The following is a 22,780-nucleotide window of genomic DNA, read 5'->3' as shown; positions in this document are numbered from 1 at the left end:
TCCACGTTACAGCCCGTGGCAGTCCCACCACCCGCAGGTGTCTCGCCGGGTCTGACCCCAAACCGGAGGAGGGGAAGCGTATACATACCACCCTCAGATGGCCACCCTCAGATGGCGGTCGGGCCCCAAGGCAATTGTCCCTTCCTGAGTCCCGCCCAGGGAGATGAGGCCCCGCCTCCAAGGAGAACCCTTTGGAGGCCCCCACCCCCAAAGCCTTCCCTGCTCTGAATATTAGCCTCTTGGAGTCCTAGGAGCACGGGGAGAGCAAAGATTCACGCCCCCACCCGGTGGCTCCCAGTCTCGAGTCCACCATCCAGCCTCAGAGCATCACCCTGCACTCCTGTGAGGAAACACATCTCTGGGATTCCCCTCAGGCCGGGAATCTGCATTTTCAATAAGCACCCATGTGTCTTTTGACGCCAGGTGTAGGAGAAGCGCTTTTTCAGTGTGGGAATCCCTCTGAGCATTCTCGGGGAGCTCAAGAGCTTTTCAGCCCCTTGATCACTTCCTCTGTGTTGGGGCTCACTACCCGCCCCCCGTAAATGGCCTGTCATGTCAGACCTGCACTTCAGAAGCTTTTCCCTTGTATTGGGAGGACTCTGCCACCCTGGGACCCCACCTCGAAAGTTCATGGAGTAAGTGGAATCCCACTTCCTGATCAGTCTTATTTTCCTATCCTTTTTTCCCTACCTCCAAGCCCTGCCTCCCCCAGCCTCCGTGTTTCCTTTGCCATGGAGCCAAATTCCTCCGGGAAGGTTGTGACTGGCTTATGATGGAGAGGGACAGGGAGCTCGCTCTAGTCCCTGGCTAGTCTGGACACACTAGCTACCACTGCCTGAGCACCTCCTATGTGCTGGGTGCCTTATAGTATCCCTAATCACCCCTCCAAACCCTGAGGTGAGTCCCCTTGTTGTCCCCTTTTTATAGAGGAGGAAACTGAGACTCAGAGGTTAAGTCACTTGTCCTGGGTCATCCAGCTGGTAAGGGAGAAAGCCAGGATTCAAGCCCAGGACTTCCTGACTCTGAAGCCCACGTTCTTTCAAGACCAGATTAGTATAGCAGGCTTCAGGCTTTCCCCCCTCAAGTCCATCTGCTTGTCTCTCTGTCTCTCTCTACATTTACATTCTCTGGCTATTTTCATCCCCCAATCATGCCTCCCACAGAGGCGATTATTGGCAGTCAACAAATTGGCCCAAATTCTAGAAGCACCCGCACCCTCCAGGGGAGCTAATTTAGCCTGCTTCACTGCTCACCACCAGGACAGTCGAGAATAACTCAGGTACAAGCACATCCCTGTCCCCCATAATGGACTCCGCTAACATAAATGGATATGAAATGTCATGTGGTAGAGCAAAGTGCTGTCCCCTGGAAAGAAAGGTCTGACAGCTAAAAGGCTGCTGCTCTCCCTGCTCCTCGTCTTGTAGATAAATCTGTGAGCATGATATAGTACCGTCCCTGAGGGCCTTTCTGTTCTGCTGGATTCTGTGCTGGAAGGATTTCCTGTGCTGCCAGAGAGCAGACCCCAAGGGATGAATGAAGCCTTCCTGCTTCTCGCCCTTTGTAGCCCCGAAGGTGGCAAATCGCGCCTCTTCTCACTCTAGCTAGGGCAGCTTCTGCTATACGCGCTGCACGGTCCCTGCCCTGATCCGTGTTGGACACAGGGGCGACTCTGTGTGGTCGGCCAAGACGTGACTCGTGTCCTGGCTCTGCCACTTGATGAGCTGAGTGGCCACGGGCAAGTCGCCGAAACTCTGAGGCCCAGGTTTGTCATCTGTTAAACAGAGATAATACCACAAAGGTTATTCTCAGGGTTGGAGGTAATGTGTTTATAATGGGCCTGGCTCGGAAGGACTGAGAAATGTTACCAGCTGTTGTAGTGTTGTCGTGAAAACCCTGAGATGCCTCGTAGGGCAGGGGGGTGTTGAGGGGCCCAGGCCCTTCCTCTGGAATGGTTCCTGTGGTGTCAGAGAAAATAACATATTCCTAGGCTGAACCATATGAAAGAGCCAGTGTCTGACCATTTCTGACCCACGAAAAAGGCAGTTTTACCTACTAGCACTTACACATGAGCTGCTATCACTTATAGGAACCACCCCCCCTTCAGAAAAGGCCCATCCCCCAGAGTGATGCACAGTGAGGAAGGGGCGAAGTGAGGGGGGCGTGGGGGCCTAGCAGGGCCCCAGGCAGAGTGGTCCGTGCAGAGGCAGCGGCCAGACCCCACAGTGGCCGTCTCCTGCCGTGCCCCGTCTTGCCACCTCCGGGCCGCGGCCTGCTGTTGGTTACGAAGCTCTCCCTCCTGCCTCCTCGGAGCAGTTTCCTCTGTGGATCCAAACAAGCTGTCTCTGTCCTCATCGGCTGAAAGTCACTGGCTCCTTCCAGAAAGTGAAGGGGCATCTGGCGTTTGTATCTTGGCAGGTCAGGAACATCCGGAAGGTCCTCAGGAAGATTGACAAGCCCTTCGGCCTCTACCCCAACTTCCTCAGCCCAGTGAGCGGAAACTGGATGCAACGTGAGTACAGAGATGCCACTACCCGCCCCCCACCCCCCACCCCCCCACACACACACCGCCTTCAACTGATTGCCACCAGCATCCGGTGCAAGGCACCTGGGCCGAGTGATGAGGGACACATTCATCAGAGCCGAATACCAGCGAGGCTTTTGCTCTGTGCTCCCAGACACGACCTGTCCTGCCAGGCACTGTGGGGAGGCTTCACTGTTGTCATTGCTCTTGTGAGGGGTGTGATGGCCGCCACCTAGTGAGGCCTGCCCTGTGCATCCCCCACACGCTCGCTGTCTCCAGCCTTCCGTCTCTCAGGATGCTGCTGAAGCCTCCCTCGTCATCCCCCAAACTTGTGGGAGTGTTCCACGTAGACCCATCTACTCCAGAAGTGGCCGCAAGAAAGACCATACATCCTCTCCCAGCCCCTTTGATCTGGTGCCCCACCTCCAACTCTAATCTTTTTTTTTTTTTTTTTAATTCTTAAGTGGACTAACTATACAGCAGTACAAAGATCATACATTCACCTCTGTATCTTACACCTACAAGAATTGGTCCTGGGATTTCCTGCTGTTCTCTACTCAGAGGCTTGTTCCTCAACCAGACACGTGTGGGTCGCCCACGGAGCCTCATTTTCAGCCCCCAGCTCCACCCACTGAAACGGAATGGGGTTTGTGGGGGGGGCATGTGCAGGCTGGAGAGTGTTGAAAAGTCTCCCAGGACCCTGGGATTGTTCCCTTGTCAAGAGGCCTTGATTATGAGGCCATAGCACGAATTGGGGGCGGCAGGTTCCTTGGGCCCTGCTTCTAGGGGCTTCCCAGAGCACCCCGACCCTCACCTCCGCCATTTCTGCTCAAAGACCCGTTTCCCTTTCCCTGCCTCCAGCTCCAGTTGTTATGACACCAGCAAGGGCTCAGGGGCAAAGTAGACATGAGTCTAATTACTGCACGGCTGTGGGGAATTCACTTTATCTCTCTGAGCCTTGGTTTCCTCTCCTACACATGGGAGGAGAGCTAGAGTTATGTTCTTTGTGCACCATGGAGGGGTGTGGGAGTAACGGTCAGAAGGGGCAGGAAACAGATTTCAGTTCATCTTCCAAAGATGGTATGTGTTGTTCTAAAAGGTGATGAATACCCATCAGTAAAAGTATACGGTCAGGGCCCGGAGGGCTGGCCAGCCGGCGGGGACACCACGGAAAAGCTGCAGAGGCATCGTTCTTCCACCCCTGAGTCTCTGTGATTACAGGTCCAGAAGGCCCAGAAAATTTGACCCAGGAATTTTCCCTGATGATGACCTCACTCCCAAGTGGCCTCCTGCAAAAGCCACTTACAGAAATGCAAAGTATTTTTAACCAAAACACACCGCCAAATCCAAAAGTGCAGGGAGAAAATGAAGGTTTGAATTACAGATTATGGCCACGGGAAGAGACAGTTCAATAACTGTTACTGCTTTTAATTGCAAGGCCCGACTGGGTAAAGAGATAAACTGCCCCCCTGCTGGCCTTAGCCGCTCCAGCAAAAGCCATAAAGAGAGGGAGAGGGGCGTGGCTTCCCAGTCCCAACAGCTACCTTGGCAAATTACAGGGAGCCCCCCACCCACCCCGCTGAGAAACATAACTTTCTTTTCAGGCTGCGCCAGGGGTCACAGGACTGAGCAAAGTCGGTCACGTACGGAAAATTGTTTCATATTAATAAAATATGAATCAGGGGCGCCTGGGTGACTCAGTCGGTTAAGTGTCCGACTTTGGCTCAGGTCATGATCTTGCAGTTCATGAGTTCGAGCCCCGCGTCAGGCTCTGTGCCGACAGCTCAGAGCCTGGAGCCTGCTTCAGATTCTGTGTCTCCCTCTCTCTCTGCCCCTCCCCTGCTCATGCTCTGTCTCTCAAAAATAAATAAACATGAAAAAAATTAATAGAATAAAATATGAATCTGAGGCCTGCTAGAGAACAGAGGGAAGGCTATCAAGCCCTGCTCACCCGGGCGCCTGCCTTCCTCCTCCCGTGGGTTTGGCACCTGGACTCATCTCAGGTTTTCTGTGGTTTTGCTGAGACTTTTTGGTAATTGTGTATTTTCCCAACAGATGAGAACATTCCCAACTTGCATAAGCTAAGTGTGTTCGCCTTCTTTTCCTTCCTTGAATCCTCTGGATTCAAAGCGCGTTTGCAACCACAGCAATTGCAGCTTGGAGAGAAGGAGCTAGGTCTGCGTCGGGGTCCCAGGCCCCCGCTGCTCCCGCTGGAAACTGAGCTGCAGGGTAACAGGGGAGGCCAAGACCCTCCTGCCACCGGGACTTCACAGCCAAGACAAGTTCACCAGCCTCCTGCTGGTACCAAGCACAGACGAGACCGAGCCTCACAGAGCCACTCAGAGCTCAGAGAGCTGCCCGCCCTTCAGCTTGGCCCCTGGAGTGGCTTGTCTGGTCCACTGCCTGAATCCCACACCTTCCTCGATGAGAAGGTGTGGCAAATCTAGATTCTCCCCAGTGGGTACGTAGCGTGAGCTGCCCACTGGCCCCAGTTTGGCAGCCTCCCCCAGGTTCACGGTACTTTCCTGAGAGCCAGTGTAGGGTGGCGACCTCCCCCTGCCAAGTGTGATGACACGATCAGGAAGCAGCAAAGCCCATCTCTGTTCAGGCTCATGCACACCAACGCATGCTCCTGTTTTGTATTTTATTGATCAAAAGATTGAGGCCCAGCGGGGAAGATGGCTTGCCCTGAGCTAATGGCAGATCTTCGCCTTCTGATTCCCACCCCTGGGCGCTCTGTGTGCCAAATGACAATTGTTCACTTTGGTAGAGGCCCCTGAGAAGCTCTGCGCGTGTCCCCGAGAGGGTGTCCTGTCCCAAACTCCCATGGCACTCCTGGGGGCCTGGCTCCCGTCTCCTGCACGTACCTCTGCCAGAAGACGCCCTCGACCGCATCATACACACGCTGCAATCGCATGATGAAGTCCAAACTCTTTGGCTTGGCGTTCGAAGCCCTTCCCAACACAGCTCAAACCTACCTTATTTTCTTTCGTTCAGGACTTCCTGGACATCCACTGGGTGCCATACAGGCGCTGGGCATAAAATGAGAGTCCTATGCGGTTCCTCCCCATAAAGAGCCCACAGCCTGGTGGGGGAGGTGGACCCATAAGCAGATACTTACACCACAGCTTTGGGGGCAGCCAGCGGCAAGGACCCCCCCAGTAAGAGTAGGACCTGCTACCACTGAGTGCTTGCCGCGTGAGGGCCGGATTTGCGTGTGCGTTATCTCACTTCTCATGGTCACCCTGCAGGGAAGGACTGTGAGCAGGTTTATGAGGACACAGAAAAGCCTTTCTGAGGAGGGGATGCCCGAGCTGGGGTGTAGCAGGGAGGAAGTGTTAGCCGGGCAAGGGGGGGGAAGGGTGTTTCTGGCAGAGGGGTCACCACAGGTGAGAGTGAGTATGGGGAGGCAAGGGGCTAGGAGTGTCGGGTGGTGGAGAAAACGGTGACGGGATGCAGGCCCAGGTGAGCCTGGCGGTGACAGTGCCCTCGGCTGTGTGCCCGTGTGCCTCTTCTGTGGGCTGTGAGCTGTGGGAGGGCCCTGAGTGGAGGCGGACCCGATTTAACTTCCGGCCTTCCTCAGCCCCCTGCTCGGCACGGACCTGCTCCAGCCATGGACATGCCATGGCCATGCCGGGCCTGGCATGCCCCACGCCTCCCTTTGTGCTGCGTCCCGAGCCGCGTCCATGTAGCAGTGGGGGATGGGGGGTGTGCTGCTGAGTCCCCCTTCACAGAGCAAGGTTCAGCCCACACTCACCCCTCCCATGGCTCCCCAAGGCACAGGATTTCTCTGATCTGTTCCGGTTTTTGCTGAGCCCCTGCTGGGCCATGATTTGTTTATGGGGCCCGGAAGGAGCCAGAAGGGCTGGTTTGCTGTGGGTTCTCCTCTCAGCCCACTTGCCTGGTCCCCACCTGTCTTTACCCTCTGACTTTTGGTCCCTCTCTCTCCACGCTGTCCTTTCTGACACCAGGCACCTTTATTTTCATCCTCTGGTTGACTGTCAGGCTGCAGAAAGTGAGGGCTCTGCCACCTTGGTGGCCTTGGAGTCACTATGTAGACCCACTCACAGTTTTCCCATCTGGGAAAGGGGTTGACAACGCTTACCTACAGGCTTCTTGGGAGGTTGTTACAGACAATACAGTAAAGTTCCTGGCCCACAGTAGACCCTGGAGAAATGGTAGCTTTTGACAGATTTTCTGTTTCTTTTTCTCTCCCCGCCCCCCACTTCCCCACCCTTCTGTCTTCCTGTCCCTGCTTTGTCCAGAGGAGCTGGAAATAACTTCCCCATCGCCCCTTTCCTGCCTGAATCTGTCCCCCCTATTTTCCTTCTTCTCTTTTTCTGCTTAAATGAATCTTAACAGGGAACTGGAGTTTCCTCTTTGTTTCTCTATTAAATGCCTTTCTGTTTCCCTGTTGTTAATTTTTAAAGCATGTGAGCGAAGTGATTTCCTTGTCTTGCCACTCGGGTTAAGCGCTCACGGTTGACCCGTCTTTCTCCCGGGACAGCCCTGAGCGGAGTCACCTCCTCATTCAGCCACAGCCTCACGGTCCTGCTCTGTGGCCAACTCCAGGCTGATGCCACCCAGGGCAAAGAGGGGCTCTTCAAAACCCAATTCTTCCCTCCCCCTGCTCCTTGGAAACTCCATTTATCCTAACCTGCTCCATTTAAGCTTGGTTTTTTCCAAGTGGTTCTGTACTGCGACTAAATTAAGGCTCCCGTTCCTCCTTTCCATGGCCTTTTATGAACCTGCCCAGCATTAATTACCATGTTTGTCACCGGGTAATAAAAATCTCTGAACTCCCTGCCACCAGATTATCTTTTTAAAGAAATGCAACTCATTTACAGTTAATAACCAGAGGCCCTGCCATCCTCGGTCTGCTAAAGCGACATGATTTATATACCCGGGTGAGCCTGTGCACTTGCATGCCACATGATCGTGCTCAAGGTGGCCCTGGTTCCTCGAGTCACAGTCTGTGCCTTCCTTTCTGCCCCTGTCCTCTCAGGGCTCAGAGGCTGCTGATCAAACACTTGCTCCCCATCGGCACCCAGCACTGGGGGGGACCACAGAGGCCAGCGCGTGAGACTCGCCACCCAATGAGTCTCTCGGTGAGACCTGCCTGGTGGCCTCAGCAGTTAAAAATAATGTTCCCTCGGGCACCTGGGTGGCTCAGTCGGTTGAGTGTCCGGTCCTGACCTGAGCGTCCGGCTCAGGTCATAATCTCACGGTCTGTGAGTTCGAGCCCCGCGCCGGGCTCTGTGCCGACAGCTCAGAGCCTGGAGCCTGCTTCGGATTCTGTGTCTCCCTCTCTCTCTCTGCCCCTCCCCTGCTCATGCTCTGTCTCTCTCTCTCTCTCTCTCAAAAATAATAAACATCAAAAATAATTTTTTTTAATACTTTAAAAATAATGTTCCTGTCCTCTTTCCCCTCACAGACCACGTCTCGGTTGGAGGACTCGGGGACAGTTTTTATGAATATTTGATCAAATCCTGGTTGATGTCGGCCAAGACAGATGTGGAGGCTAAAGATATGTACTATGAAGCCTTGGAGGTAAGACAGGTGCCGGATTCTTCACCGGTGGTTGGTCCTTCACCACCGGGTCTGGCACAGGCCCCTAAGTGCAGGGGGCCCACTCACCACCCCCACCCCCACCGTGGTGTGCTAGCCAGAAGAACAAGACAGTCTCCTCCCCAGCCGGTTGCTTTGCACACCTAGTTTGTGACTCTTCTCGAACACCTTGAAATTAGGGCCATGTTAGCATCCTCGTGTTACAGATGCAAAACCCAGGCTCAAGGAGGGAGAGTCATTTGTCCAAGGCCTCACAGGAAGTGGCAGTCAGTCTGCTTCAGAAACCGTGGTGTGTGAGCTTCAGTCAATGTGTCAGAGCCCACAGCATAGTCAGGTGGTGGCCTGGGAGCCCCCAAAAGAGGCTGCCAAAGCAAGACCCTCAGCCCTCTTCCTGGTGGAGCAGAGGTGATGTAATTAGCGTGTCCAAATGGGGAGGGGCCTCCCTCAGTGGAGCATCCAGTTCTGCTCCTTCTCTCTATGTGGATGGAAATCAAGGCCCAGAGAGGGGAAGGCACTGCTCAAAGGCACACAGCACAGCGCTGGCCGAGCCGGAGCTAAAGCCGGATCTTCTCAGCCAGCCCCAGTGTTTCCCCCATGGCCCCTCACCACCGCTGGTCTGGCTGTAGGGTGTGAACTGGACAAGAGACGGTAGGCGGGGGTGGTGACTGCAAGGAGGGGGACACCTCAGGATGGAAGAGGGAGTTGGTTAGCCTGAGCTATTGGAAAGGAGGTTATAGACTCCCGTTGGCCCATCAATTGGTGCTTCTGAGCCCAAGTAAGGAAAAGGCCCTGGGTAGACTCCAGGCCTCGGTTTCCTCATAAAGTGAGTTGAGCAAGTCGGATTTACTCTGCTGCCGTGTTGGTCTGAGGTCTTATGTCTCCTCAGCTAGACTTCTTGCTCTTCTGCCCTTCTAAGTCGGCTCTCCACACAGCAGCCAGGAGAACTGGCTCCTTCACATTTGGAATAAACTAGACTCCTCACCTTTGCCCACCTGATTTAGACCTACCAGTCACCTTGAACTCCTTCCCCTTTGCTGTCAGGTGTGGTCCCCAGCCTCCTGCAGACACACCAGACTCAATCCCACCTTGGGGCTTTTGTATTTGCTGTTGTCTCTGTGTGGAATATCATTCAAGTGGCTGTGGCCCATTTATTGGTCAACTCAAATACCACTAGGAATTGGCCTTTTGCCACCTCTCTCTGTCACAAACCCCAGACTTACTCTCTTCTTTGCTTTCATGGGCACTGAAAATCATCATGTGCCCATATTTGTTTACTCATTCATTGTCTTCCCCAAATAGAATGTGAGCTATCAAGGAGCGAAGATCTTGTCTAGTCGTTCACTGTGTCTGCCTCACTCCTAAAACAGTGCCCGGTACATAGCAAGCACACAATAACTGTCTTGTGAACAAATGAACATATGATTGCTGAAGGGATGGATGGATGGATGGATGGACGGACGGACAGACGAGTGAATGGGTGGATCAGCGGGTGGGTGGAAGGATGGGTGGATGGATGGAGGGAGGGATGGGTGGATGTGTGGGTGGAAGGATGGATAGGTGGGTGAATGGGTAGATAGGCAGGTGGAAGGATGGATGGGTGAGTGGATATAGTGGATGAATGGGTATGAACAGTTGGACAGATGGATGAGTGATCTCTAACTACCCTGTGATTGCATGAGTCTGACCAGAAACAGTAGTGCTTAAAGGAAGTGCATTGAAACAGGCCTCCACAGCCATGGACCTTTTAAACTGTGGGCTTGGTGAGGAGTTTTCCCCGCCCAGCTCCCCAGCACCAAGACCTTGGTCATGAAGCAGCTACTGGGACTGCAGTCCCATCTCAGTCTGAGTCTCAGCCCCAGATTCAGCTCCAGCGGAGCTTAGACCACAGCCAGTGTCTCCTATCTGAGGATCTGTGTTCAGCCTGCACAGGAGATGCTGCCTGGAAAGGCCTTTCTACATTTCTGTCATTCCTTGCAGGGTAAACATGAAGTTAGTGAACAGCCTGGTTCCCTGCCCTCAGGGCACACTGTAGTTGAGGCTTCAAGGGAAGAAATGGTCATGAATTATTTAAGCAAACAGGAGCTTTATGGAAAGCACTTGATTGAACAGGAGAGAACTTGGCTTTGCTCCCTGAATTTGATATCCCTAGTGAAGAGCCTGGAGTATCTCTGACCCTGGGTAAAGACTGGGCCTCCGGCAAGTTTGGGGCTTTGAAGAATATTCTGGTAGTTCTCAACCTTGTCCACACGTTAAAAATCACCAGGGGAGCTATAAAATCCCATTGCTCAGGCTGCACCCTGGCAAGGTACATCAGAACCTCTGGGCTGAGGCCCAGGAAACAGCCTTGAAAGCTGCCTGGGGCAGGGGGCGGGGCGGGGTAGGGGGGGTGGGTTTCCAGTGTATAAGTTAGAACAATGTCCGGCACAGGCGGGTGTGGACGATTCAGACACGCAGACTGGGCACACCCCTGGAGGGTCCCAGGAGGAGAGGAGGAGTGAAAAGAAGGACATGGAGAGTATCTGTCACTGTGGCCTCCTCCAGGCAAGTGACTGCCTTGTCTTATTTAACCCCATTTTACAGACGAGAAACTGAGGCTCAGAAAGGCCCGAGGTCACACAGCAGCCAGTGTCAAAGCCAGGGTGCAAACACTGACTCCAGATAGAGTGCTCCTGCCAACCACAAAGGAGCCTGGCTTGTCTGAAGTCCCTCTCGGGAATGTACAGATGGGGTCCTCTCCAGGAGGGCCAAAGGAAGCAGAGGCTTCCTCACAGCCATCCCAGGAATTATTCCCAGTTTACAAATGAGGAGAAGGAATCTTCAGAAAAGTGAAATAAATTTGCCCAGAATCACCCAATTCTCAAATTGCAGAGCTGGGATTCCAGCCCAGGCCTCTGTATCCCGCTCGGCTCTGCTCTGTCTCCTGCTATGATTGAAGCCTAACCAGTCAGTTGGCAGCCTGTGTTGTCTCGTGTTTGGCTTAGGGTTTTAGAAAGCCTTGATTTTTAATCTCTGCACCTATCTGCTTGTCTCAGTAGTGTCCTCACAGAGAGACTGGTCTGTCATTTCGTCTTTACCACAATTACTTAGCCTGGCATTAACCCAGAATGGAAATAACCCACGGGAGTCAGTCTGGAAGGGGCAGTTTTTGCACTGCGGTTGAGGCTTCATGGGATCGCCCCCAGATGTCTGTGTTCTCCCCCAAGTGTCGACAGTGGGTAACTGAACCAGATTTCTGCAGCCTGGGTTAGCCTGCCACCCCTCCTCCACACCCGCCTGGACCCAACTCTACCCAGGAGCCAGGGCCCAGCCCAGAGCAGACCCAACCCAGTAGTGAGCGGCTCCCCAGGTGCCCCCCTCAGTGCTCCTCCCCACGTGGCACAGGTGCCCTGGGCACGTCATGTCATCAGAGCCTCCCCATCTGCTATTCAGTGAGGGTCCTGCAGCCAGCCCCCCAGCCGGGACCTTGCAGGAGCAGGAAAAGAAACAAACCGATCCAAGAGCCAAGGTGTTGGAGTGCCTTCTGTATGTCAGCCCCTGGCCGGAGGTTGGTGGTGGCGGCTTCTGCTCTCACGCAGCCCTCAGAGTCCTGGGAGAGAGACAGACGTGGCACAGACACACACACACACAGATACGGACGCACAAAGTGGGGACGGCACCACGTAGAAAGGCGACAGGGGAAGAGCGGACCGGGGCAGCCGGGGTTTGGGCCAGGGCGCCGTCTCCAGGGAAGCGCATCGTGGAGGATGCCCAGAGGCAAGCCGGAGTGGCGCAGTTGGGGTGGAGCATGTTTCTTGTAAAATGCCGACCACAAATCCTAATTCATGCGTGTATTTGATTTTGTGGGGAAGTCTCTGACTAGCAGGTGAGCCCCCGCCTCCACCCCAGGCAGGGCCCAGGCTGCGTGTCTTCAGGGGCTATATACCCTGCCCGAACCGCTGCTGGCCCCAAGGAGGCGCTCACGGAATACACTCTAATACTGGATGGGAGGAGAGGGTGGGAATGAAAAGAGGCTGGGGGGGGGGGGGGGGGGGCGGGCTGGAGAGGAGCTGGAACAGCCCACGGGCACTGAGGACTCTCACTGCGCCAGGAAGTATGCTGAGGGCTGCACATACATGTCACCCGGTCCTCACAACCCTATAAGGTGGTTTATGGTCATCTCCCCATTTCATACACTCGGAGATCGAGGCACTCGGAGAGCACATAGAACCTGCCCAGTGTCACACAGCTTGGAACTGACGGAGGTGGCATTTGAACCCAAGGAATCTGCTTCTAGGAGCCATGTCTGTGGCATCAGGTTAAACTGGTGCATTATTTACAGAGAGCAGAGACCCCCGGAGAATATATTAGAGGGGCAAGAATGCAGGAAGAGGTCTGGCCAGGGCCCCAGAGGCCTAGCCCTGGACTAGGACCCACGGGCACTGCCATTACCTCTGACTCCTGGGCTCCCAGGGAGTAACGGCAGGGAGTGAGGGGTACAACGGCCTGACACCCACACCCTCCAACCTCCCGGGAGTCTTTACCAGAAGGAGTGGCCATCAGGTAGAGGAAGAGCGGTCTGGGCGTCTGGTCCTTGGCTTAATCCTGGTGTGGCTGGGACCTGGGACAAGCCACTCAACCCCTTTGTCTGTAGAGGGCACTGCAGCCATGTGCCTGGCTCGTCGTGGGCATTAAATGAGAAGGTGTGTGATAAGGGCTTGTAGAGAGAAGCTCTTAACTTTTTGTGGGTCCTTTTTAAGACTCAGATAAAATATCTAGACCCTCTTCCCATGAAAATGCACGCACACAAAAGTGTCACACACAATTTGACGGGCCTTCTGGACCCCCTGGAGCCCACCTACAGGCCAGCTGGGCTTCAGGTTAAAACTCCCTAACAGAGAATACAGTGGAGGATGGATAAGAATTTTTAAAGATTTTTTAAAAGATCTTTGTGCACAGAAGATTTAAAAGTCTACATAAGAGGGGCACCTGGCTGGCTCAGTCGGTAGAACATGCAACTCTTGATCTCCGGGTCATGAGTTCAAGCCCCACGTTGGATGCAGAGATCACCTAAAAGTAATTTTTTTTTTTAAGTCTAAATGAGAGACTCACCCTAGGGAGCTGCCTCGTGTGCAAGCCCCCACAGGCACCAGGCTTCAGCCAGGCGAGTGGCAGAAGGTGCCACTGGCCCCATCAGGGACCACCACCAGCCAAGGTCAAGGGCCTCCTTTGCCTGGGATGGAGGGCCCAGCAGAGCTGCGTTCACTGCTGTCTGCAAAATGTTCATTTTCCGTCCTCTCCCCCTCCCTTCTCTGTCCCGCCCCCCATGCCCCTTCCCCCTGCCCAACTCCCACCTTGCTCCCAGGCAATAGAGACCCACCTGCTGAATGTCTCTCCTGGCGGGCTGACCTACATTGCCGAGTGGCGAGGGGGGATTCTGGACCACAAGATGGGGCACCTGGCCTGTTTCTCCGGGGGCATGATCGCCCTCGGCGCTGAGGATGCCAAGGAAGAAAAGAGGGCCCGCTACCGAGAGCTCGCAGCCCAGATCACCAAGACGTGCCACGAATCGTACGCCCGCTCAGGTAACCGTGCGAGGGGAAGGGCAGCAGGAGAGACTGAGGCTAGACACGAGGAAGAACTAGACAAGCCAGCGGAGCGACAGTGAGTGAAGGGAACACAGTTTCCCCTTGGAAGTTACATAGAATTTGTACGAGGGACGTGCTGTCTGTGCACTGAGATGGTACCCGAAGTTCAAAGGAAAATAGGGGTGATGTATCGAGCACCTGGCCAAGGATTGTTCCACGTCATGGCCAAACCTCACAACACAGATATGCTGAGGCCCAGAGAAGACTTGGCCAAGGGGCACAGAACGGAAGGTCCTCCAGGCTCCCTGAGCCTAGAGATTTCCTTCTCCCTGGACCCTTACCCCTGAATGTACCTCTCTTTTGCCTCCCCACCACCCCTCCATTTAGGGGATCTTACCGCCCCTGGCACCACCCTGTTTATGACCCTCTTTGTTCCCAGATCACCGGAAAGCTTGAGAGCTCCTTGACCATCCCCCCCCAACACTCCACGCAGAATTGTCAAATGCTAGAATCAGAAGTCACTTTAGAGAACATGAACCCAACTCCCTGTTTTACACCTGGGGAAACTGAGTCAGCCCAAAGTGGGGAAGTGACTTCACCAAAGTCACCCTGCGTGTGAGTAGCTAAGTTGGGGCTAGAACCCAGGTCTTCTGATGCCCAGCTCCTTCTTATGTGCTGCCTCTCTAGTGCCCCTCAGAAAAATCCCTCCTCCAGGGCCGTGAGAGGTGCCCACTGCCCTGAACTTAATCCCAGGCTTGGTTGGAGGAGAGGACCTGAGATTTGCCATAAATATTCGTGGCTCAAGTGCTGCTCTGCCACTCACCAGCTGGGTGGCCTCTATTTTCCTACCTGCTCAATGGAAACAATAACAGAGGTCTCCCAGGGTGAGATAGAGGGTCCCATAGAGAGCACATTGCCAGCCGCCTTCAGCCACAGCACGGAGGAGTTTATTAGCCTGACATGTGTCCTTGACCCCTCCAGTTGAGTCCAGATCTCCGGGAGCTGTTTTCATGAAGCCAGTGATTTGCAGTGGGTCCTTACAACGGGTCTGCAATTTCATTCAAAGAGCCAGGACCATAAACAAACGGGAAATCTCAGGAATAATAAAAAGCTCGCTGTTTGTCTGGGACAATCAGCCCAGACCATAAAAGACATGCACTTAATAGAGCATGCTGTTCCAGCCAGCCCGCTTGTCCACGGACGACCACGACGGTCGCTCCTGCCCTCACCCCATTAGCCGCTTGGCAGAATGACTGTGTGCTGATGGTCAAGAGCAGCTGTAGCATTTGAGCAATCGAAGGGGCCAGGGTCTGGGGGGGTCCCGTTTCCGTGAAGTCTTCCATGGGAGAGTAGGATGTCCTGCAAAGCTCCAGTCGTCTCTTGAGGAAAAACAACCCAGGGCCTCTCAGGGTCCTGACCCAATGGAAGAAGGAAGGGGACACCTGAGGACCAGAGCTGGGCACTCCGCTGACCCAGATGTGATGTACAGGTGTTAAAGGAAGGAGGCCTAGAGTCTCAGAGCCAGGAGGAAAAGAGAGAGAGCACAGTCCAGGGAAAGGGCATGAGACAGATCGAGGGTCACATCCCAGCTCAGTCACAGCTCGCTGTGTTACCTTGGACAAATTACTTAGCCTCTCTGACCCTCAGTTTCCATGTGCCTGGGAGAGGGACAATAACATCTACCTTAGCAAAGAAAACCATTTTTTAAGGATTGAAATAATGTATGGAAAGCACCCAGCACAGCCCTTGAAATCATAGGTGGTGACTGTAGTTGTGGTTATAATTATGGTCCTCCAGAAAACAGGGGCAGCACCAAATTGTCCAAAAACAAACAAGCCAAACAATGATAACAAAATGAAACTCAGAATTCATCAGGCCCTCTTTATCTAGCTGCCTCTGCCTGAGTATGTGCCTCTGGGCAGTGTCCCCCCCCCCCCCCCCCCCCCCCCCCCCCCGTCTCCACCTCGGCATTATCCCAGCCTGTCAGCTCTGGAAGGCTGGTTCTGGGAGGTGTGAAATAGAGGTGCCCTAAGAAAGGGGTGTGTGGAGAAGCATCACTGCATATCAGCATGTTAAAGGATCTGATAAGTCCTGCAGACGGGAGACTCTTTCACTTTATCTGACCCACTGTTCCTTAAATGTATTTAAACCTGAAATCCTTTCTTGGCTGAGCTCCGGTTCACATCTTGCAGAGCTAACATCTCAAAATACACAGCTGGGGAACATCGCCCAAACCTTTGTCTCCCCCAACTGCTAGATAGTTCATCTGGACTCTCAGATTCTAAAACTGCAAAATGTTCGAGGCCTCAAGGGTCTTGCTGTGGCCAACCTAGGCCAAGAGGGAAGCTGTGCGTTTGCCAGGCTCAGCTCTGGCTGGCGGTATAGGCAGGGCCCAGCCGGTATCAGTCCATCACCAGCCCTCCCCCTGCCACTGCTTCCAGGCCACTGAGCTCTCTCCTGGGGCAGCCAGGTCCTGAAAAGTAGGAGGTGGGAGGTCTGACCTAGACCCTCTGGTTGGTCATCCGCACAGATACCAAACTGGGGCCCGAGGCCTTCTGGTTTAACTCCGGCAGAGAGGCAGTGGCCACGCAGCTGAGCGAGAGCTACTACATCCTGCGGCCTGAGGTGGTGGAGAGTTACATGTACCTGTGGCGACAGACCCACGACCCCATCTACAGGGAGTGGGGCTGGGAAGTGGTGACGGTGAGTGGGCTGGTTGGGGGAGGGGGGACTGGGTGACAGGTGCCCTGAGAATTCAACCAGGGTCCAAAACACCCTAGCACAGGCTTTGAGAAGAGGGTCAGACCAGGCTGACATCCGGCCGAGGTTCTGAATGCAAAGGGTCAAGGTGAGGTTGCACAGCTAAGTGTCCCCAGCTGGGCAGAAGCAGGCCGAGAAACGAGTGCCCACAGCCTTTGGGGCCTGGACTCTGGGACCAGCAAACTTAAGAGGGCCAAAGGCAGGGCAGCAGCCAGAGGGGCCCAGAGCGCATAGGGTCACTGCTCTCTGACCTTGAAGCCTGAGCAGATGGCTTTAGATTTCTCCTGTCAAGCAGGAATCGGCTGCCAAGCCAGCAGATCACCTCCCTGCTCTGCCCAGAGCCAGCCCAGCCCTGGGCAGCCCCTACCTTTCTCTGGGCTCTGCTCCCCACCGCCCATGTCTCCTCCACCCGCCCTCTTGTCCCCAACTACCTGGCAGGAAACCTCATGCCCTTCTCTGGGGTAGAGCCAAAGGCAGGTATGGGGAGTCCAGAAGGATGTCTCTTGATGGATGCTAAGCCTTCTCTGTGCCCCCCTCTTCCCAACTTCTCCTAGGGCCCACTGCTCTGAGGCACAGGCTGTCCTAGGGAGAGCCACACCCAGAGCTTAGACTTGGGCAGGGCACGAGGGCACACTCAGGTTCACTGACATGGTTCATTGGCCAGAAACCCCCTGTTTCCCTGAAGGCCCTGGTTCTTGACCAGTAAAAGTCAAGTGTTTTGTGCTCCTGAGCCCAGCCCACAGACACCTCTGTGGGTAAAAATTGCATTTATTTAAAAAAAAAAAAAAAAAGCAGTCAGCCCATGGCCCACCCACCGGTGGAACAGGGACCACATCTGCACAGGGAGTTCCCTGGGGTGTGCCGAGTCCCGTCCCCACATCCCGGCCCTCCACTGCCTTCCTCTGTGGGTGAGTCTGTTGGACCAGCCTATCCCCTGGAGGGCCAAGAGAACATGCCCCGAGTTCAGACCCAGAGCAAAGCTCGAGCAAGCAGTCTGTTGGGACAGAGTGCTCAGCGGTGGGCCCAGGGTGTGTCCCCACCAGCCTGGCAGCAGGTCAGCTGAGCCCTGAACAAACCATTCGGCCTTCTGCTTCCACAAATGCCAGCGGCCCCTAGCCAAGTGGCCTGCCCCATCCATGAACTGGGCAGGCACGAGAACTGGGCAGGGGCCTCTCCTCTCCCCTCCTCCCGCCCCCCAAAGCTGCCTCCCTTCTCCTCAGGCCCTGGAGAAATACTGTCGAACAGAAGCCGGTTTCTCCGGGATCCAAGACGTGTACAGTAGCATTCCCAACCACGACAACAAACAGCAGACCTTCTTTCTAGCGGAGACACTAAAGTGAGTTGGGCCCCGGCCCGTGTTCTTGCCAGAGGAAACTGGGCTTTCCTAGGGTTGAAGGGCGGGGGTGGGCGAGGGATGGGGTCAGCAGTCCCTCCCTTCACCAACAGTCAGGTTCTGCCATCACAGGGGGGCCCAAGAGGGGCTGGTGGGGCGGGGAAGGGGGGCGCTGGGCTCTCCGGGTCACACCCCCAGGGTGCGCCTCTGGCCAGGCCCGGGCGGGACTCCACCCCCTAAGTGTTAGCCGTGGGGTAAGTTAACTCCTTTAACGAGTCTCCTTGGGTTACTTAGTTCTCTGAAACTACGTCCTCTTCTGTAAAATGGGGAGAATGACAGTGATGGGGGTCACTGCTGCGAAACTTCCCTGTGCAGTTTTGCTGCTGCGCCGGCCCCTCGCTTTCTTGGGGTGGAAGTCCTCGATGTTCCCCAAAGCATCCCCCTTGTGCTCAACTCTCTGAAATGGATTAGAATGGCCTGTTCTGCCACCAGAACGGCACATCAGGGAGCAGCCTAAGAGTTTGGACTGGTGCAGTACTCAGGCCACCGTGAAACGGAAGAAGACTCTAGACCTTAAGCGGTCCTAGCAGGCTTCTCACATAGGGTCCTCATACAAGTGGGGAAGAACCTGGGTGAAGCCGGATGGGTATGAGTTAAACAGAGCGAGGGCAGGGGCGAGCCAGCATTCAACCAGGTGGGACCGCCCCAAGTCTCAGTGCCCTCCTTGGGATCCAGAGCTCCTTCCCTGGGACCAGCCCTCCTAGTGGATTTGGGATCTCAGACCTCCCTGCACCCTTAGCCACAGGCCCATCGTCGCAGTGGCCTCTGAGATTTGTTCCCAGCAGGGGGGCCTGTTCCCCAAAGCGCTGACGGGCTGTGTTTTGCTTCCCTCCCGGCCCCCCGGGGCACAGGTATCTCTATCTTCTGTTCTCTGAAGACGATGTGCTCTCCCTGGAAGACTGGGTGTTCAACACGGAGGCCCACCCCCTCCCCGTGAACCACTCGGACAGCCCCGGCAGGGGCGGGGGCCAACTCTGACCCCACCTCCCTGCCGCTCCCGGGGCCCGGAGGGTCGCCTTGCCTTTTCAGGACTTGGGACTGTTCTCAAAGGGATTGGGAACGTAGGCCCCATTCTGGGCAGACCCAGGGCACAGGTGTCGGACCAGCAACTTCCTTTCCTCTGTGAGGAGACAGGACTTGGAGACGCAGCAAATGTCGCACCAGGCCCAGCCTTTCCTTCCTATGGAGAATTTCTATGAAACCCACTCACTTGCCATCCCAGGGCCCAATGACTGGAGGTCTGCCTATTGTCGCCATGTATTTGGGTCACTTCCGTTCATGTGGGGAGGGTTTTTTTTTAATTTGTTTTGCTTGATTTTGCCTTTTCTCTGCAGTTGTGTTTTATCACAAATTATATGCTTTCAAAATCATGTGCTTTCACACGCAGTATCGTCTTGATGAACTAAACCTTAAAGTGTTTGCAGACACAAACCTTGACCCTGTTTTCTATATTTTAAATGCCTTTTGCCCAACATGTACGATACGTTCAACTATGTGGCATTTACCTTATAATTTGAGGAGGCGCTGCCTTTTGATTTGGGCCTAAATGTTAACGAATCACTAGTGCTATTTTCATTATTGTAATGGAAAAATCTGTAAACTTACAATAAAAGAGTTTATTGAATAAGAAATACGATTGGGTTCATTGCACATCAGTGACTCTTGGGAAAACCATTGCAATGCTATCAGAAAAAATAACCAGCAGTTGATTTAACGTGCAATTTAGTAAAGACTTCTATTGCCTTTCCTTAACTCGGTCTTAAAAATTCAGGAAGGGTGAAGCCAATCCTTTAAATGGAGTTGGATGTTTATACTTAGGTCAAAGCTTGGAAGAGGCCCAGAGAGGGCCAGCAACTTGCCTGAAGTCCTACAGCCAGTAGAGGCAGAGGGGTGAGCCCAGCCCCTCTTACACTCCCCTCCCACCCCCAGTTATGTGTTCATCTGCTCTCGTTCAGCAGATGCCCGTAGGGGACCAGACACTGGGCTGGACACCAAGGACACAGCCATAAGTGAAACAGTCCTAAGTTCTGTCCTCAGGGAGCGAACGGTCAAGGAGGGGGAAAGACAGACCGGGAAATAAACTGACAGGTAAGTAACATGACTGCAAGTTGTATAAAATGCTACAAAGGAGTCATGTGGGGCCAGGGTACTAATGGCCAGGACCGATCTGCGGGCATGACTTTCAAGGCCTAGAAGATAAGGAGCAGCCGGATGGGCACCCCACGATCCCACTCTCCCCAGTGACGTCACCTGCCTCCCCCGCGGGGAGGCCTAGAACCTTGAGGCATTATGCAGAGCAAGGCGTCCAGGCAGGGGTGAAGGGAGAGCTCTCCCTCCGCTTGGCAACTTGTCCACACAGCTGACCTCACAGGATAATTCTAAGCCCTGCCGCACGCTCAGTCACTTCCTTCTGGCTACTTGAGTAGCCCCAGGATGCCTGGCTGGCTCCGTCAGAAGAGCATGTGGTCTTGATCTCGGGGTCGTGAGTTCAAGCCCCATGTTGGGTGTGGAGATTAATAAACTTGAGTAGCCCCTGGGGTGTTGGAGCCCTGGGCCAAGTCACCCGCCTTTAAGTCCCCACTCTGAGAGCCTGGGCAGGTCACCTCACCTCTCCAGGCCCTCTTCTGTCAAACAGAGAGGAACCTCTATCTCCCAAGGTCACTATGACAATGAGTGGGATCCACAGGTGCCCTGGCAAAGTGGGCAGGGCTTTTCTTTGTCCTGGGGACGCAGATGCCTCCTGCATCTTCATCAGCAGTAGTCAGAGCTCTGGGTGAGCAGTCCCCATGGCAGGGACCCTGGAGTTTTGTGACTAAGTCCCTCCCTGAACCCAGGAAATCACTTCACTTTAGACAGGCATCAAGAAAGTGTGACTCTGGCGACCCACCTGTGTCCACTTTTTTTAAAAAGCAAAACAGGGGCGCCTGGGTGGCTCATTCGGTTAAGTGTCTGACTCTTAATTTCGGCTCAGGTCACCATCTCACAGTTCGTGGGATTGAGCCCTGCGTCGAGCTCTCTGCTGACAGCGCAGAGCCTGTTTGAGGTTCTTTCTCTCCCTCTCTCTCTCTCTCTCTGCCTCCCCTCTGCTCGCATGCTCACTCTCTCTCTCTCAAAAATAAACATTTCATAAACTTGAAAAAATAAATAAGGCAAAACAGAAAAACCCACTGCCAAGCATTATGGAAAGGTTAGGAGTAGCTTTATGCTGAGCAGAAAGAAAAGCCACATACAAACCATCCTACCCTTCGGAATGAAGACCATTATATTTTCTTCTAGATCCTTTTTCTGTGAATGTACAGAATATATTTTGCAAACATGGAATCACACTATGTCTACTGTTTTACTATAATCTGCTTTTGCTCTTAACTATATGCTGTGAAGTTCTTTCCATGTCGACAAATACACACTTACTACCGCACCTGATTGTAGAATGTTCCATCGTGTACTCTATCGTGCTTTCTGGATCCAAGCCTCTGTGGCTGGGCATTTGAGTTTGTGACAGTTTGGGCCCTCGGTTACAAATAATAGAAACCAACTCTGTCTAACGTAAGCCAACAAAACAAAACGAACAAAAAAAAAAAAAAAAAAAAGAAAAAGAAAAAAACACGTATTGAAATGCCCTGGGGTGACTCACGGGCTCTCAAGAGAGGCAACAGTCAGACCACAAGAAGGACTAGGAAGAGGAAGTGGCCAGGGACGGGATCTAGGCTGGAAGAACCAAGGGGGCAGTCTCCCCAGCACCTCCGTCAGGCCGGGTGACTCCAAATGGGTCCGGATCCTACCAGCTCCCCTCAAGGAAGTAGGCTTCCAATTGGCCTAACCTGGGTCATGTGCTCCCCAGCCAGGTGCATCTTGAATGACAGGCAAGGACCCCATGCGATAGGGGATGGGCTGGTCCCTGGAGAAAAAAAGGTTTGCTACCAAAATAACGAAGCCACCTGCTGGTGGGGCAAAAGCCGCAGGACTGTTCACAGGTTTTGCTTTGCTTTTTTTCAGTATTAGAAAGAGAGTTAGGAAAGCCTACTTGGCTATTCCTCTTCTTTCCTCTCCTCCGGCCCCTTAGAGCCAACTCCTGGAATGTCTCTCGGTGGCAAAGTCACTTGGCGGTTCCCCAAGGCCCCATTCCCTCCCCCCCCCCCATTGGGCCCATGTTGCTGTCCCTGTCTCCTGCCACCTGCGTTCTTGTCTTCTGCATTATGGCTGGGAGCAAGCTGTAAAAATGAGCATTTTAAAATTCATCCTCCAGGAGGGCCCTTGCAGGTGGAGAAATATCACCCGTTTGGCACCTTCACGCCATTCCGGGGATAAAAATAAGTAAGACCCAAGGTAGGCTGCGAGGAGAGAGACATTAAGGGATGAGTCATCTTCATCGAAGGAGGAGCCACAGAAGCCCGGTTCTGGAACCACTCCCGGGGGCAGACCCTCCTTTCCTGGCAAGGGTCAGCGTGCTGCCGGCCTCTTTTGCAGCCTCGTCTGATGGAACCACCTTTTGCACCTGTTTTCTTCACAGATGGGCTTGATGCTGGTTCCTGCCCGGAAAGCTTCATTAGCACCTGGCTCCAGGCACTGAGGTCTGCAGAGCACCGCACTGCTGAGAAGCGGGACATTTCCTCCTCCAGATGCTTCCTTTTAGATGACTGCATCTGTTTAGACGCTTTGTGCGTCCCGTTGTGTCTTTGGCGATTTGCAAAGTTCAAAAACCAAGTGCACTGGAAAGAAAAGCAAAAACAGAAAATCCAATTTAAAGGCGGCAAAGCAAAAAGAGAAAATCCGATTTAAAGGCGGTATCCTTGAGACCCACAATGTGAATCTCAGCTCTGTCCCCTCTGCTTTGGGGAGGGGACCGAAGGGGAGATGGGGAAGAGCCAGCTCCTCCCTGCTACCCCACTGGGGCTCTGTCCTTGGAAATATGCTCGTTGATTATGTAGCACAGAGACGCTCAGCCCTCTGTGACTAAAGCTTAATCACATGGTA

General features: G+C 53.9%; 1 protein-coding gene across 2 annotated transcripts in view; it reads left to right on the top strand.

Moving 5' to 3' along the window:
- Window positions 1-19,437, top strand: part of MAN1C1 (mannosidase alpha class 1C member 1) — a 140,502-nt gene extending 121,065 nt beyond the window's left edge. For both annotated transcript variants that reach the window (XM_047870297.1, XM_047870296.1), the window contains exons 7-12: window positions 2,416-2,509; window positions 7,956-8,071; window positions 13,431-13,650; window positions 16,184-16,356; window positions 17,634-17,749; window positions 18,658-19,437. In XM_047870297.1, the coding sequence (XP_047726253.1) occupies window positions 2,416-2,509; window positions 7,956-8,071; window positions 13,431-13,650; window positions 16,184-16,356; window positions 17,634-17,749; window positions 18,658-18,784 (846 nt within the window). In that variant the 3' untranslated portion in view covers window positions 18,785-19,437. The remainder of the gene's footprint in view (window positions 1-2,415; window positions 2,510-7,955; window positions 8,072-13,430; window positions 13,651-16,183; window positions 16,357-17,633; window positions 17,750-18,657) is intronic.
- The last annotated feature ends 3,343 nt before the right edge of the window (window positions 19,438-22,780 follow it).

This window comes from Prionailurus viverrinus, chromosome C1 (genome assembly GCF_022837055.1).
Source record: "Prionailurus viverrinus isolate Anna chromosome C1, UM_Priviv_1.0, whole genome shotgun sequence".
Classification (NCBI taxonomy): Eukaryota; Metazoa; Chordata; class Mammalia; order Carnivora; family Felidae; genus Prionailurus; species Prionailurus viverrinus.
This window is presented reverse-complemented; position numbering and strand designations above follow the sequence as displayed.